General features: G+C 45.0%; 1 protein-coding gene across 10 annotated transcripts in view; it reads left to right on the top strand.

Moving 5' to 3' along the window:
- cdc42bpab (CDC42 binding protein kinase alpha (DMPK-like) b) overlaps positions 1-15,908 on the top strand; it is a 74,533-nt gene extending 58,625 nt beyond the window's left edge. For 5 of the 10 annotated variants that reach the window (XM_030406246.1, XM_030406245.1, XM_030406252.1 and 2 more), the window contains 21 exons: positions 454-530; positions 2,003-2,041; positions 2,759-2,878; positions 3,552-3,635; positions 3,742-3,847; positions 4,036-4,172; positions 4,465-4,604; positions 5,134-5,215; positions 5,311-5,530; positions 5,787-5,849; positions 6,023-6,276; positions 6,389-6,513; positions 6,693-6,907; positions 7,168-7,265; positions 7,494-7,578; positions 7,952-8,075; positions 8,287-8,404; positions 9,771-9,888; positions 10,080-10,237; positions 11,069-11,143; positions 12,618-12,749. In XM_030406246.1, the coding sequence (XP_030262106.1) occupies positions 454-530; positions 2,003-2,041; positions 2,759-2,878; positions 3,552-3,635; positions 3,742-3,847; positions 4,036-4,172; positions 4,465-4,604; positions 5,134-5,215; positions 5,311-5,530; positions 5,787-5,849; positions 6,023-6,276; positions 6,389-6,513; positions 6,693-6,907; positions 7,168-7,265; positions 7,494-7,578; positions 7,952-8,075; positions 8,287-8,404; positions 9,771-9,888; positions 10,080-10,237; positions 11,069-11,143; positions 12,618-12,749 (2,570 nt within the window). Of the gene's footprint in view, positions 1-453; positions 531-2,002; positions 2,042-2,758; positions 2,879-3,551; positions 3,636-3,741; positions 3,848-4,035; positions 4,173-4,464; positions 4,605-5,133; positions 5,216-5,310; positions 5,531-5,786; positions 5,850-6,022; positions 6,277-6,388; positions 6,514-6,692; positions 6,908-7,167; positions 7,266-7,493; positions 7,579-7,951; positions 8,076-8,286; positions 8,405-9,770; positions 9,889-10,079; positions 10,238-11,068; positions 11,144-12,617 lie in introns of all 10 variants that reach the window. The other 5 variants (XM_030406248.1, XM_030406244.1, XM_030406251.1 and 2 more) reach the window with 5 other exon arrangements.
- The last annotated feature ends 9 nt before the right edge of the window (positions 15,909-15,917 follow it).

Below are 15,917 nucleotides of genomic sequence, written 5' to 3'. Positions count from 1 at the left end.
TACAGTGCTTATTGCAGATTGATGCCAAAGAGCACACTTGCTTTAGTGAACGATACATTTTAGAAGCAATCTTTAAAACTTCCTTTGCAATTTCTTTTTTTTATTAAAAACACTCAAATTAGAAACGGTTAATTAAATGTTCTGTCTTTGTTAATACATACGTGTTGATGGTTGACCGGTCACTGCTCACTGTGAAAGCACGCGTGAGAGATAATCACTGTGAAAGAGGGATAAATACAACCAGGGAACCAAATTAGAAGGTTTTGCGTCAGCGGTCATATTTGGGAAATAAAATCATGTGCTGTGTACATGAAAACGTATTGTTTCTGAGGTCATATGAAACACCTCCCACTTCTTAGAATCAGTCCTGTGACTCATTTTGTTTAAGTCACCCTTTGATGGTTTAATATCTCGTACTTAACCACGGTTGTGCTATTTGTTCTGTGTCTGTAGGTGTCAAGCACCAGGATTCCCAGAATTCCTTCCTGGCTTTCCTCAACGCCCCCACCTCAGCACTCGACCAGTTCGATGTAAGTATGCAAGAAGAAAAAAAAATCATTGGTGATTTAAGAACAGCTGATGGGAGCAAAACATCTGAGTTGATTTCAAGATCTGAGTTTCTACAATCATGATCAACCTGGAAATCACAAGTCTGCAGCTCGTTGAGTTATTTTCTGTCTTTCTCGTCATGCTTTTTAGTATTTACTTTTTTTTCTTTACATGAATATTTATTTTTCTTTTATCTTTTTGGTTGTTTCCTTGCTTCATTCCCTGGTACATCAGGACTCTTATTCCTCATCCTCATCTTCTTTAATTGAGTTTTGGGAAGACGTAAGTTCCTCTTGGTTAGGCGGAGGTCTGTGTGTATGTGACAGTAGCTGTGTGCTGTAGGACTCCGGGCATTTTCCCGACTGAGACCGACGGTGTAGATCTGTGTACACATATTGCATCTATGCGTTCATGCCTGTGCATCAGCGTAGCTGTGAAGAAGAGCAGAACCACTGCATAATATCAGTTCTGTCCTTTAACAAGGTCTCAATCTTATTTTTATTAAAACAAATGTGAAGATAAATGGAATGAGATTCATTTAATCTGCTTGTTAAGATTAATACATTTTGCAGTGTGCTGCCCTTTTACTCAGTTGCTTGGTATTCCTTGTAGGCTAGTGGGCTATTTGAATGTCTCTACCAGAGAGACTAGAACTACGGTTGATCAGAACCACAAAGTACTTGCTACATTTTTTATAAATCCTTCATTTACCCCTTTGTCTTTTGTTTAAGGGGGGGATTATTGTTGTCACTGTGCTCCATACTGACTTTCCCAGCTGCTCCTTTTCCCATCATCATGTGTTTTCTTTCCATTTGCACCCATCCATCCTCCTCAGCCTTCGTCCACAGTTCAACTCTGGTGGACAAAGAATAGTCCAACGCAGTGATTCCCAACCAGGGCTACTTGTGAAACCAAAGTTCAGCTTATTTACTAAACTTAACTAAACTATCTCAGTAAGAATATAGAAACTGTGATTTGATTAAGGAAATACAAGTATGCTCCCCATCAACTTGAGTCAGTTGTAGCATGACTTGTAATTGAGAGTGCATGAAAACTAGTTGGTAAGCAAGTGGAAAAAATGAGTTACTAGCAAAAGACAACAATTGAAATAGTTGGCTAAAGGTAATAAAAACAGAAATGAAATGATTAGCCGAAAAAGGGAAAAGTATGTTTTAATATGACCATTCAAAAGCTGGATTGTGGTCATATATTAACAACATATTGAACAATATCCACATTCACGTATCCACGTATATAAGAACATCTCATCTGATGTTTGATGTGCAGCACAAACAGTTGGGAAGCGCTGGTTTGATGTAATTCAGGCTCATATTACCATGTCCATGTTTCTCCCTCAGTCTGTTTAACTGTGTTTTCAGCTCTGTTAGACTGCCTCTCTGATATTTACTCATCTCTATGTCTCTGCCACTCTCTGCCTCTCCTGCCATTGAAGCGCTCGCCATCCGTTGGCCCGACTAGCAAAGGCAGACGTGTAAGCACCATCACTTGCGCTCTGTGATCTCAATGAGTCTCTCTAAATATGCTGTGTTGTCCTCGTCATTGTTGATGTTTAATTTGTGTGTGTGTGTGTGTTTGCATCTCTTGCGTGTGTTTACTGTGGCTGTCTGGTTGCATGGCAGGGGTTCTGAAACATCTTTTGTCGAAGGCACTGATGTGTTGAATCTGTCATGTTTGATATCATGGGGGTGTTGCTATGTGTATTGTCTGTGTGTTCTTTATTTTACTTTTATATTCTTCATTGTGTAGTCTTGTGAATGGCCATGCATGGTGTATGGGGTATGCTTGTTGTGGTTCAAATGAGCATGGGCTGTGATGTGTTCCCATGGGTTTAACTGAGTACTTGGGTTACAGTGAGGTTGTGGTCTTTTCTCTGTAGCTTTCAAAGTCCAGTGAACATGACCACACTCCCTGTTTGTTCTGTTTTCCATCTGTACATGGCACCGGCTCTTTTCTCTCAGCATGGAAACTGCATTTTGTTCTCTGGTTTGTTTTGTTTGACATCTGTTTTTCTTTGTCTTCCTCCTCTCATCTTCCTCTTCACATCTACCTTATCACCACTTTGTTCCTCTCCATTTTTCCCATCCGCTCACGTCCACCTCCTTCTTCTTGGTCTTCTTTTCTCACTTATCTTTTCTGGCCTGTCCCTGTATCCTTCTCCCACTCCTCCATCTTGCTTTTCTCTCGTCAGGTGGACTCGATTGATAACTTCACCCCCTCCAACACTCCATCCCGGGAAGATGACCCCAAGTCCCACCTCAAGTCCCGCTCGCGTTCACCCTCCATGGCCAGTGATATGGAGCCCATAGAGGTATATAGAGATTTTGCAGCCCTGGTGAGATACAGCTGCAGAATCTGGATATTGTTGGATGTAATTTCACATCCTGTTGTCACCAGTAACAAATCCTAATCAGGAGGCTGTCTCTTAACATGACACCTGCATGTCTGGCAAGCGAAGGAACAAGAAAAGAATGATCCTAATGTTCCCCACACCAATTCAATTGACATTTTGTTACTCGGAGCAATTCACAAATCTGGAATGTCAAACAGGTCAGCCCTTGTGAAATGCAAGTAACTCAATTACAGAGGAATGCAAAGAAGAAGGGATCATTGAAGCCAGCAGTAGATTCTAATCTAAATTGAACTTGGTGTGTCGTCAGCCTGTTGTTGAATGTGATGATGCAAGTAAATACCAGCGTCTTAATTTGGAACCACATTGCGAAGCAGATAGGATGTGCAAGTTATTCAAACTTAGAAGTCATAACGAAATAATGGTAAAAAAATATACAGCTGCAGGTGATCATGTTGTTGTTCTTCTGGGTTTATTACACTTATTCTGTGGGTAAAGATCAGAAGTGACAAAGTTGGATCTGGCAATGTCTTGTCCAATTCTTTTCTTTTGTGGCAAGTTTCCTGTTCCTCTTGCGCAGCCGACATCCAGTGATGTATCCCACTGATCGATGTTTGTGTGTTCTGTCCTGCAGCTCATAGACCATCCTCCCCGTACAGTCCAGACACCCACCATGCGCTCAGGAGGGTACGGCAGTATCGGACGCTCCTCACCGAAGGTTGGAGTTTTTTTTTCCAAAGGATCATCTCAGAAGATCAGATCATGTAATAACCACTGATGATGTCTCGCTTACTCATTCATGCTTATTTGTTTATTCTCTGCAGTCCAAAGCACATCAGTTTGTGGTGAAGACATTCAACACGCCCACTAAATGTAACCGGTGCACTTCCCTCATGGTGGGGCTCATACGTCAAGGTTGTACCTGTGAAGGTAAGAGACAAAACCTGCATAATGTTTTACCTTAATGGGTTCAGTTTGTCTCATGTTGGAGTTTAACACATTTTCACAGAACTTGGAGATTCAAACTACAAAGCAAATGTTTCTTTTATTAGTTTTAAAATCAATCTGATTTGATACATGACCAGTCAAACCTCTTGTTTCTCTGTCTTCTTGTCCAGTGTGTAACTTCTCCTGCCATGTAACCTGTGCGGACAAGGCTCCGGCTGTGTGTCCGGTACCGCCTGACCAGACCAAGGGCCCGCTGGGTATCGACCCTCAGAGGGGGATCGGAACCGTGTATGAAGGGACAGTAAGGGTGAGTAAGACTGACAGTGGCCTTGTTGTCTTTAGTGAACTGATGCTCAGTTAAAAACAGTGTCAGTGTTTGGAGACTTTGAGACGAGCAAACATTTCTGAGTTGTTTACTTCCTTTCAAACCCAAATAGACTTTAGCTTTCACCGTCCCTACTTTTATTTCTGAATCCACAAAGTGGTAAACATGACATGTAGCTTTTGGGGGAACCTTGCATTTATTTTTCTGCAGGTTTATATAGTTCTGAATGGTCTTTGCTTTCTATCACTAAACCGTGTCTTTGTGTCTGCTCTAGGTGCCCAAACCGACAGGGGTGAAGAAGGGTTGGCAGAGGGCGATGGCTGTGGTGTGCGACTTCAAACTGTTCCTCTACGAGCTGGGAGAAGGAAAAGCCACACAACCAAGTGTAGTAGTCAGCCAAGTTATAGATATGAGGTAAGAGAAGCATAGAGACTCTTCTTAGTGACTACAGACATTATGACCCGCTTTCATCCGGCTTTAGACTCCAGTGAGCGTCGTCACCAGCTTCAGCTCTTCATTGTACTGCACAAACAATACACCAAGAAAACATATTGTCAATACTACTATAAGTGATTTAGTCCTGCTGGGATTGCAGCAGGTGATTATTTTTGTTATTGATAAATCTGCACATTATGGGCGGCCCCCGTTACTCACAGGCCCCAAAAAATGTCTACATATTTTTTCTTGAAAAAGGAAACTTAACCCTAACCTCTTCTCAGTGACAACAGTCTAAACGTTAAAATATTGAATTCACTGTGAGATATGATGAAAAGAAAATTTGTCACAAAACTAGAGAATGTTTTCATCTTTACTAGAAAAAATGACAAACATTTACAAAATAGTCGCAGATGAATTTTCTGTGGGGTGACTCATGAAATAAATGATGAGTCCATGCAGCTGTAGTTCCATCATGTCTAACCTTTGTTCTCACTTTGTCCTGTAGGGATGAAGAGTTTTCAGTCAGTTCTGTTCTGGCCTCTGATGTCATCCACGCCAGCCGTAAAGACATCCCCTGTATATTCAGAGTAAGTCCTCCTGATTGTATTTGCCCGAAGGAATCTGAATACTACTCAGCAGCTCATGTGACCTCTCACCCATCCTTCCCCTCTCCTCTCCTCAGGTGACGGCGTCCCAGCTTTCCCCCTCCAGCAGCCACAAGCCCTCCATCCTGATCCTGGCCGACAGCGATCAGGAGAGGAACAAATGGGTGGGCCTCCTCAACGAGCTCCACCGCATCCTCAAGAAGAACAAGCTCAAGGAGCGCTTCGTCTACGTCCCCAAAGAGGCCTACGACAGCACCCTGCCACTCATCAAGACCACACAATCTGCTGCTATCATAGGTACGCCTTCAACGCTCACTGAGCCACTGAACAGGCTACACGTGGTGTCATGAGGAGCAGTTAGTCCCTATTTATGTCGTTAGATGGAGCTATTTTCACAGACCGACAATTAGATGAGAGAAACCGCCTAAGACTGGCAGTTTGATTTTCACCACGCTATGAAAATAGAAACTAGCAGACTGGAACATTTTCTGGCCTGTCCTGTCGTGTTACTGGCTCTGAAGTGGTCGTCTCACCTTCTTCGCTCTGTCCTCAGATCATGAGCGTGTCGCCCTGGGCAACGAGGAAGGCCTTTTTGTCATCCATGTCACCAAAGATGGTAAGGTCCACTCTTAAAGATTTGTTTTGTGTCATTTACTTGTTTTATTTTCCACTGAACAGTTTTAAATATGTTGGCAGTAATAATGCAGGTGGATTGATGACCTGATTTTTAAAATGTATTTCACCGACCCTCCTTTATCCCCACATTTATTTCACTCCCTCCATCTTTAGAAATTATCCGGGTGGGGGACAACAAGAAGGTGCACCACATCGACCTGATTCTCCAGGAGCAGCTGCTGGCCGTCATCTCTGGCAGGAACCGCCATGTGCGTCTCTTCCCCACGCAGTCCCTGGACGGCCGCGAGACCGAGTCCTACAAGCTGGCAGAGACTAAAGGCTGTCAGACAATCGTGTCTGGACCCGTCCGTAACGGCTCGCTCACCTGCCTCTGTGTGGCCATGAAGAGACAGATCATATGCTACGAGGTGAGGAAACACTCGACGAAAGCTGTTTATTGACACTTACAACTTTAGTGAGATGTTACTTTTTATTTGCTGCTGTAAAAAAACACTTTGCAATTGTCCCAATGCTCTGCAGGTGAATAAGAGTAAAGGACGTCATCGTCGGCTGCGAGAGGTGCAGGCTCCGGGGCAGGTTCAGTGGATGGGTCTGCTCAGCGAGCGTCTCTATGTAGGATATCAGTCTGGCTTCACCCGCTACAGGTAATCCACATGCAAACTGATCAGAACTCCATGGAGATGTTTCTCTAATGGTCAACAGGATTGTTTCATGTCTTTTCTTGCTGAAATCACTGTAAAACATGTCAAATATGTCAAGTATCTCATTGAATATTCATCTTAATATGTTAAATCTGACTCTGTGTTCTCGATGACCTCCACAGTGTCCATGGTGACGTGTCCCCTGTCAGCCTGCTCCACCCTGAGGACCACACCCTGGCCTTCATCCCCCAGCAGGGCCTGGAGGCCCTCTGTGCCGTAGAGATTTCCAGCAAGGAGCTGCTGCTGTGCTTTAGCGCCATAGGAGTTTATGTGGACTCTCAGGGCCGCAGGTCCCGTCAGCAGGAGCTGATGTGGCCAGCTGTGCCCATCGCTGCCTGTGAGTGCATGAATGAATGTGACGATCACTATAAGAGGGTGTATGGATACTCTTTGTATATAACTAGCCACAACTGGACACATTGTATTATTTGATGCATGAAATAGAGAAAGTGCTACAGTTTACTGTATGTGACACTCACACAGTAAACTGGAATATACATCAGTACAAATATTTACACCATGATTAAGCAGAAGCTATAAAAACACAAGTACTGAGAGTAAAAGAAGACAGACCACTGATGATGTCTCCCTGTCCAGGCTACAACGCCCCCTACCTGTCAGTGTACAGTGAGAATGCTGTGGACGTGTTTGACGTCAACACCATGGAGTGGATTCAGACCATCCCTCTCAAGAAGGTCAGTGCAGTCGACTGCAGCCTGTTGTGAATATGACACGACTGGAGCGCCAGCAGCCGTCTGGCTCCACCTGCTGGATGATATGAATGACTCACCACAGTAACCTGACATCTCTGCCACATTAACAGATGAATCCTTACTCAAAAGTTACTTACGTACATTTCTATGATGATAATCAATCAATAGCTGAAAATAGCTGACTGGATGATTGCTCTGCTCCCTCTGCAGGTACGACCTCTGAATGTTGACGGCTCTCTGAACCTGCTGGGACTGGAAACAGTCCGGCTTATCTACTTTAGAAACAAGATGGCCGGTAAGAATTCACAAGTGTGGCACGTGAAGCATCACATTACTGAAAACTAAAAAAATGTTGATGATGCCGCAATAAAGTATAAGATTAATTCAGTTGTTGTCCAAAAAAGTTGTGTTTATATTCTGCTGTGGCTCTTAGTCACAGTGTCCATCCTACACAGCAGCATGTAGAGCTGCTGCTGAGTGACGCGCTCGTCATCTGCAGGACTTTAACTCTTTAACTCTTGTGTTTCATAACCTTCCACTGTCCAAAAGCAAACCTGAGTAACAGCAGGAAGTTTGATGTGCCATTCTCAGCCAGCAGTGTGAATTTGCAGCACTTTGTAGTCCGTCATGTAAACACGTCTGCTGCACCTTTTGTTGTCGTCTTCCAGAGGGTGACGAGCTGGTCGTCCCAGAGACGTCTGACAACAGCAGGAAGCAGATGGTGCGCAGCATGAACAACAAGAGGCGCTTCTCCTTCAGGGTGCCTGAGGAAGAGCGGCTTCAGCAGAGGAGGTAGTTTCCCTGCAGCATGATGCAGCTCTGTTTATATTCACTGCAACACCAGAGTAGGTTTCAGCAGATGTTAAACCACTTACAGGTCACCCTAAAGGTAGAATTCATCTTTAATGGAGGGGAGTAAAAGACGTGTTAATGTGACAGCCTGTTTCAGTCTCTGTGTTACTCTTTGTGCTTCCGCTCATCACTTGTGTGTTTGTGCTTCCAGAGAGATGCTGCGAGACCCAGAGATGCGGAACAAGCTCATCTCCAACCCCACCAACTTCAACCACGTGGCCCACATGGGACCAGGAGACGGGATCCAGATCCTGAAGGACCTGCCCATGGTACAGATATTTATATTTTTATGTAAATGTATGTATAGAGAGCGAGCCTGACAAACACAAGAGGAAACAGTTGTGAAACAGCACAAGTATTCACAGGACACAGATACAAGATAACAGCTGACACACTGTTCAAGATGTGTTTGTAGAACCAGATCCTCATTTGTCCTTTGATGTCACCTTTGCTGACACTTGGAATTGAGCAAAGAAAGGTTTTATTCCCCGTTATACTAACTAACCTTAAAAGCTTAAATGCTGGCGAACACAGGATACGACTGTACTGCGTGGCGGCTGCGCTGCTTACCTGCTCGCATGTTTGTGTTACACAGGCAGCGCCTACCTGCCCGATCTGTTTACATGGAGTTTGTCTTCGATAATCATCAATAGATAAGATGATGTGATTTTTATTTACCTACTGAAGCCCTGAGAGGCACATGAGAATTTATTCTGGGGCTCCATTTTCTAAGTTTCAGCTTTTTTTTCCATGAGTGGAAAAAAAAAATGTAATGAGATTTTTTTTCACTTGTCGAGTCGAATGAAAAAAAATCACTAGAAAAATGTTTTTGTTTGTATGTCGAGCAAAATGAAAGATACACGTTTTTTTTCATGTTTGTAAAAGTGAAAACATGAAATGAAGAAATGAATTTTGTGAGAAAAAAAATTTGAACTCAGAAAAATGAGCTTTAATTTCTGCTTGAAAAACTTTTTGTCGACTGTTTCACACACACAAAAAAATTCTCATGAAAAATGTTTTTTCCTCACTTGACTCGACATCTGAACATTTGTTAAAATACGCTTATAAAATGGAGCACCAGAAAATAAAAATCTGACTTGCTCCTCGGGGCTTCTATATTTCCTCCCATTGTGTAAGCAAGAACGAGGGAGGGACAGAAAAATGTCTGACATATTCTACAGAGACACATTAAAAGTGACTCGCTGCTATGATGGCGATACGACAGCACGTGTGAAAATAAGAGAGATTGTAGATGAAGCGCCGCTGCAGCTTTGCTTGACGCGAGCGTGAGAAGTGTTGGTCACACAGCCGCTCTAACCTGTTAACATGGACGCTGAAATGAAAAGCGAGACGTAACGCCGCTCACTCACACAGTGTCCAGCCTGTTGGGTGGATCGCATAATGAACCTCCTCGTACTCCTTTATCCTCCAAAGTTCGCTCCTCCGGCTTCTCCTGACCCGCTACATGTGTATAGAGACCGTGCCTGCATGTCTGTCTGCCCAAACCTCACTGACCAATCACACGTGAGATGTTTGAGCATGTGGTGTTTGAACCTGCACCCTCCTCACTGCTGCCCCCTGCACTGCACTCTGTGTTGTGTGCGTGTGTTTGTTCTGTTTGCGTGTTTAAACCAGAACGTCCGTGTTCAGGAGAGCCGCGCGGGCTTCAGCGGTTCAGTCAGCATCCCATCCATCACCAAGAACCGGGCCGAGCCGGGCCGCTCCATGAGTGCCAGCAGCGGACTGGGCATACGTGAGTAACAGCAGCACATCAGTCGTCTTCACTGTACTCTCTCCCTGCACTGTACGCTTCTACTCACCTCCTCCCTCTCTCCCTCTCTCCCTCCCTCCCTCCCTCCCTCTCTCTTCCTCCCTCTTTTTCTCTCTCTCTCTCCCTCCTCCCTCTTTCTCTCTCTCCCTCTCTCCCTCTCTCCCTCTCTGCAGGCTCGTCCTCTCAGAACGGCAGCGCTCTGCGCAGAGAGCTGTCAGGAGGAAGCTACGGATCCAAGCGGCAGACCATGACCTCTCCCTCTGAGAGCTCCCTGTCCTCTGGTGGAGGGATGGACTGTGGTGATGCTCCACTCTCACAGTTTGACAGAGAGGTCAGTTCATGTGAACGTTCAGCTTCATGTAAACATTTGAAACAACATACTGTAAGAGAGGACTGAGAGCTCAGTTCTGTTCAACTAAACAACTAAACTTGTGGCATATTTGAGTTTCTTCTAACTTGTTGGTTCAGATGAGGACACGTCTGATTGTGGTGTTGAACATCAACCCGACATCAGCTTTGTATGAAGTCTAAATCATGTTGTTTTCTTGCCATGCGACTGTAGAAGTTAGACATGAAGTGGATCACATTGTTCCCCAATCAAAGAACTCCTCCTCTGTCCCATTTGTCACAAGCATCCCGGCCTCATCCCATCTCTCTGACTGATTGGTTAGCTCCCTGTGATGTCAGCGCTTTGTAGTGACCTCAGTCTCCCTGCACAGACTGTTAACGCCTCCCTGTGATACCTGTGTTAGGCTCAGCTCTGGCTACATGTTCCCTCCAATACTGAAGGAAACACAGTGACAGCTGATGTGTATTATGTCCCTGTAACACGTGTTCTCTTCTGAGAGGGCAGCAGCGCTCCAACATGCTTATAAATATTTAAAACAGAGTTGATTGTGGAATTTTATAGTTCACAAGTAGCAGTAAATACAGTAGAGTTCAACTTGTACATCATCCACCCTCAAACCGCCTGCCATCCTCCCTGTGGCTCCCCATCCTCATGGCCCATAAGCCTGGACGCTGTCAGCTCCATTCTGCCCCATTCCTCGCCTCCCCTCCACCCTCACCCAGCTGCGCCTCGCCCTCCCCGCCTCCCCCCCCCACCCACCCCAGCAGCATGTTGTCTGTGGGCTGGGCGCTGAGTCTGAACTCTCCTCTGCAGTGGCAGGCAGTCTCACCGTCGGAGAAGACCCCCGATCTGAAAAGGGCTTTAAGGACCCTGCTTAGTAAGATGAAGGTAATGTCAACAGCTGCAACAGCTGCACCAAACACACAACTGAGAGCACCGTGTCACTGAACACCCACCCACAAAACAAACACATCAGCATGAGTTGCATTCAGACCACAGATATACAGTCACATGATGTCAGTGAAGCCTCCGGCCGCCCCGCAGGCTGCAGCCCCTCGCTGCTCCATCTCAGCTCCGTCATGTCAGCTGCGTCTGATGGCTGATGGCTTGTCACGTCTCTCACCGGAGCATCAGCTGCACCATCAGTCTCACCCGGCGTCTTGTCATTTTTTTTTTGGTTGCTGATGAAACGGTGCATACACTTGTTCCCACCGCTCACAGAGCATGTCTGCTTCCTCACGGCCTCCCATGTTTCTGTCAGCTCGGCCGCAGGCTGTCGTCTGGATGTTATCTGATATTCTGTGACTCTGTACGTAATGATCACATAAATCAGCTGACAAAGTGGTTGATTATAAACTGAAACACGTCACAACAGCTGCATGGTTTGAAGTGACTTCGTCTGTGCTGTAAATGATGACTGATTAGTTAATATGGCTGAGAGCTTTTTAAGATCTGTGCACAGTGTAGCTGGGCAGTGCTGCTCCCAATACACACACAAACCCTACAGAGGTTTATAATTATGGTCTGTGTGAACACTGCCCATCTACACTGAGCTGAAAGGCTGTGGTGTGTGTGTGTGTGTGTGTGTGACGTGAGAAACAGCAGGATGTTCCACATCTGGATGTTGTGTGATGTTTCTCTGTGGCTACAGATCGTAGACGACTGCGCTTGTAGGTCAGCTGTGTTTCAGAGTGGATCCACACAGGAGGTGATGTTGTAGATCACAGAAAGCTCAGTGAGAGTCAGTGAACTGTAGAGAGATGTGTAATCATAAACCATCATCACTGAACCGGACAGATCATCACACATTACGTCACGCTGTGTCCTGTGTTTGGACCAGAACTCTGCAGTTCTCATGTTGTTTTGGGTTAAATATCATCACATAAGAGCGATGCAACACATACTGTACGTGTTGTACAGTATGATGGTTGAACCCACATCCTCCTCCTCCTCCTCCTCCTCCTCTTCATCGGGCCGGCCTGCATGTTTGTGTTCCTTCAGCTGATCACTTCTGGTCAATTGAGCCGCTCATCTGCTGATGATGTGGAAGACGAGGAGGGTGGAGCGTCTGTTCTCCACCCGACAGCACGCTACTGATGAGACTTTATTTACCACTAGAGCAGAGACAGAAGCAGCCATTTTAAAATATATTGACTTAATCATGTATTTTATACCTTTGTTAGCCTCAAACAGTCACTCAGTCTCCACGTTCCTCAATATAAACCACAGATACTCTCATGTGTGTCATAAACTTCTGCTGACATCATCTAATTTCTGTTTTTTGTCCCTGTCCCTTTATTTCACTTCATCTCCATCTCTCCCCTGCTCCTCTCTCTTTCTCCTCCTCCTCCTCCTCCTCCAGGACTCGGACTCCCCCCGTCACTCCACGGCCTCCAACAGCTCCACCTTCAGCAGCCCTCCCAGTCCGGCCTCGCCACACAAGACCAAGTCCCTGTCCCTGGAGAGCACAGACCGCATGGGCTGGGACACATGAGCCCCCGCCGGCCTCTCGCCCCGCCCACCGACCAACCGACCGACCAACCGACCGACAGCACAGGACTCCAAACCCTCCTCTTCCACCGCAGCCTCTGCATCTTTTCTGAACACCTCCTCCCCCCTCACTGCCCAGAGAACTGCACCTCCTGACGAACATTTGTCCCGCTTTACAGCCTCAATTTGTCTCTCATCGTACTTCCAAGACGGGCCAGAAACACTGAGAAAGAGTGTCGTCTCTTTGAGGGAAACTCTGAGGGAGAAGCTAACAAACCTATGTGTGAGGGTGCAAATGTGTGTGTGTGTGTGTGTGTGTGTGTGTGTGTGTGTGTGTGTGTGAGAGAGGAGCTGTATGCGCCTGCCAGTGTGTGTGCATGCGTTTATCCAGAAAGGGCGTCGATGCAGGAATGAAAACCTCCCGTCTCTGCTCTTTAGTTTTTTGTTTTGCTATGAACAGACGGCGCTCTGTCCGGTCCCCCAGACTCAGAAAGCTCACCATGCAACAAAAAGAAGAGGATTATTATCGAGAGAAAATGATTTGTACTTGTACATAGGACCCTTTGGGTTTTAGGGGACGATATTTTAATTTATTTATCAATCTTAGACAAGGAAAAGGGAGGTTTGCTTCATGGCGGCGAGTCAGACGGGTGGAGTTAAACCCCACCTCACCTCCCTCCGTTGCTTTCTCTTTGGGTGCTGCAAAAATTCAAAATGTAATAAATAAAAAAGAGAGAGAGAGAGAAAGGAAAGCAATGATTTTTTTTTTCTTTTGCTCATGATACTAAGTGCAGTGACTTTATAATCTTTTTTTTATTTGACTTCTGACCATGAGAAGCAGCGTTAATAACCGCCGGCTCCTGCGACACCGTCACCGCTCCTCTGTGCTACTCTCTTCCTCATCGGACGCCATCCGACAGCCCCTGGACGTCCTCCGTTGTAGTGTAGACGTTTGCTGTACAACCAAACTGACCAACTCACAGGTTCCCATCACAATAATGTACATAGGTTCAAAGTAGAGAGTAATATATGATAAGGAAAATACTATAGAGAACTACACGGGAAAGAGAAAAATCCTCCTCGACTTTTATTTTCCTTTTTGTTTGTTTCGAGTGATTTTTTTGGGGTTGTATTCACACAAAAAGCCATTTTTAACCACTCTCCAGTTTTTCTTTTTTTATTTACCGATTGATTTTAGATTTGTTTGTTTTATATTGTATGTATGACACGCGTTGTGTTTTCTCTCCCCCACTGTGTTTGAGTGAAGACCACTCACGTATGGATCGACACTACTGCCCGTATCGTAGAGTGAACACGTGCATTTATCACAAACCTGCTACCACACATGTATCTACGCACACTGAGGTGGTGTTTTTATGCAGCAGATTGCCTTGTCCTGCTCCACCTCTTCGACTGTTCGAGGTGAAGTGGCTCTGATCATTTATTCAACAGTTATCGACACGTGTGTGTGTTTAACTTCACTGTGGTGTCTGGGTGGAGGGAGCAGTCCTCTCCGCTGAGCTTGATTTAACCAAAAAATGGACAAAAGAGGGAGACTGTGATATTATTTTGTCTTTCTGGAGAAGGTTTGGTTGATCTGTTCGTGACCAGTAGAGCTCTTGATTAAAAGAAAAAACACTAAAACCAGAATGTAGACACTTACAGGCTGAGAGAGAGTCAGCACTTGGGTTTTTCACGATGAAGCGCAGATGAGGTAACCTCAGCGTGACCTGTTGTTGTCTGTAAAATGAGCAGGGCTCCTCCTCCAGGCGGCGTTTCTTTGGCAGGGTGGAAAAAAGGCCTCTGAAAGAGCATTTTACGGTGTGAGGGCTCCTGGCTGCAGAGCAGGGCATTCCCAGCCAAAAACCTGTTACCTCTGTTCATCTCCTTCAGTTTACAGACAGATTGAAAGGCATTTTATACGAGGATTCACTCGCAGGCCAGATTAAAACTGTGAGGGAGCAGCAGCGAGCGCGCAGCTGAAAACTGTCCTGACGTTATCTGTTGAGTCGGAGGCCGAGCGCTCGCTGAGCAGCAGCGTCCTCGCTCACAATCCTCCAGTTTATTCCGCTTGTTTGTCAGAAAGGGAAACAAAAAAACTTTGGTGGTCATTCCTGCCGATTCCCCTGTTGAAACACAACAAAGTAGCTCTAAACAGCCCATTCCAAGTGTTAATTGCTATTTTTTTTAGTATTCCATTTTATATGAAGAGAGAGAGAGAGAGGGAGATGTGAGCGGCTCTTCAGTGCAACTAAGCTGGTTTTATTCCAAACAACCACCTCTTAGAAAACGTTTTAAGCTAGCGAGTCTCTTTAGTTCCTGCTGGAGTTGATCTGTAGAATGTATTAGTCGGGGGGGAGGGAGGGTTTGGGAGATCCGTCTTAGCCAGGTGTTTTATTATCGGCCGATATTGTACAGAAATATAACGGATCCTAGATATCCCAGTTTAAGGAGAGGGGAAGAGAAACTCAGGAAATGTCAGAACCAATGAATTATTTTCATTTTAGATGAAAATGGGTGTGTTTGACGGATGGATGGGCCGGAGCGAGTGAGGGAGAGATGAATCAGGCTGGTAGTGTACAGTAGCTGCGACCCGGGTGGAGACAGCGAGGAAACGAAGACGGGTGGAGTGGACTAGAAGATGTAAAGAAAAACAAAACAGAAAAAAAAGTGTTGAGGGGTGAAGGGTGAGAGGTGCTTTGTTGGCTGAGGTGCCACAGTGAGAAGGAAAAACCGAAAATTAAAAAAAACTTCAAACGCCTTTGCATTTCAGTGAGGTCTTATCTACAGTACCTTCTATATTATTTTGCTCTTTCATATCATATTACACTTTTGTTTTTGTTTTCTAGGATTGCTTTGTAATAATTTGTACAGTTTTGCATGTTATAGATGTAATCATTTGTTTTTCGGTTTGTTGTTTTATTTGGACTTTGCTCCTTTTTTTTTTTTTTTTTTTTTTTTTTTTTGAACGGTTTGGGCGTTTTACTGAGGATAACCCACTACAGGTGATGTAGATTCTTTTTTGCACAAAAAAAAAATATTTAAGGTGTAAGGTCAAAACAAAATAATGTATGGAACTGGCTGCCACACTTATGTGGAGAACTCATTATATTAACCTGACTCCGATGTATTTCAATAAAGCGGAGGGCTGTTACAAATACAATCCACGTGT

This window comes from Sparus aurata, chromosome 22 (assembly GCF_900880675.1).
Source record: "Sparus aurata chromosome 22, fSpaAur1.1, whole genome shotgun sequence".
NCBI classification, from domain to species: Eukaryota; Metazoa; Chordata; class Actinopteri; order Spariformes; family Sparidae; genus Sparus; species Sparus aurata.
Note: the sequence above shows the minus strand (reverse complement) of the source record. Positions and strands in the feature narration are given on the sequence as shown.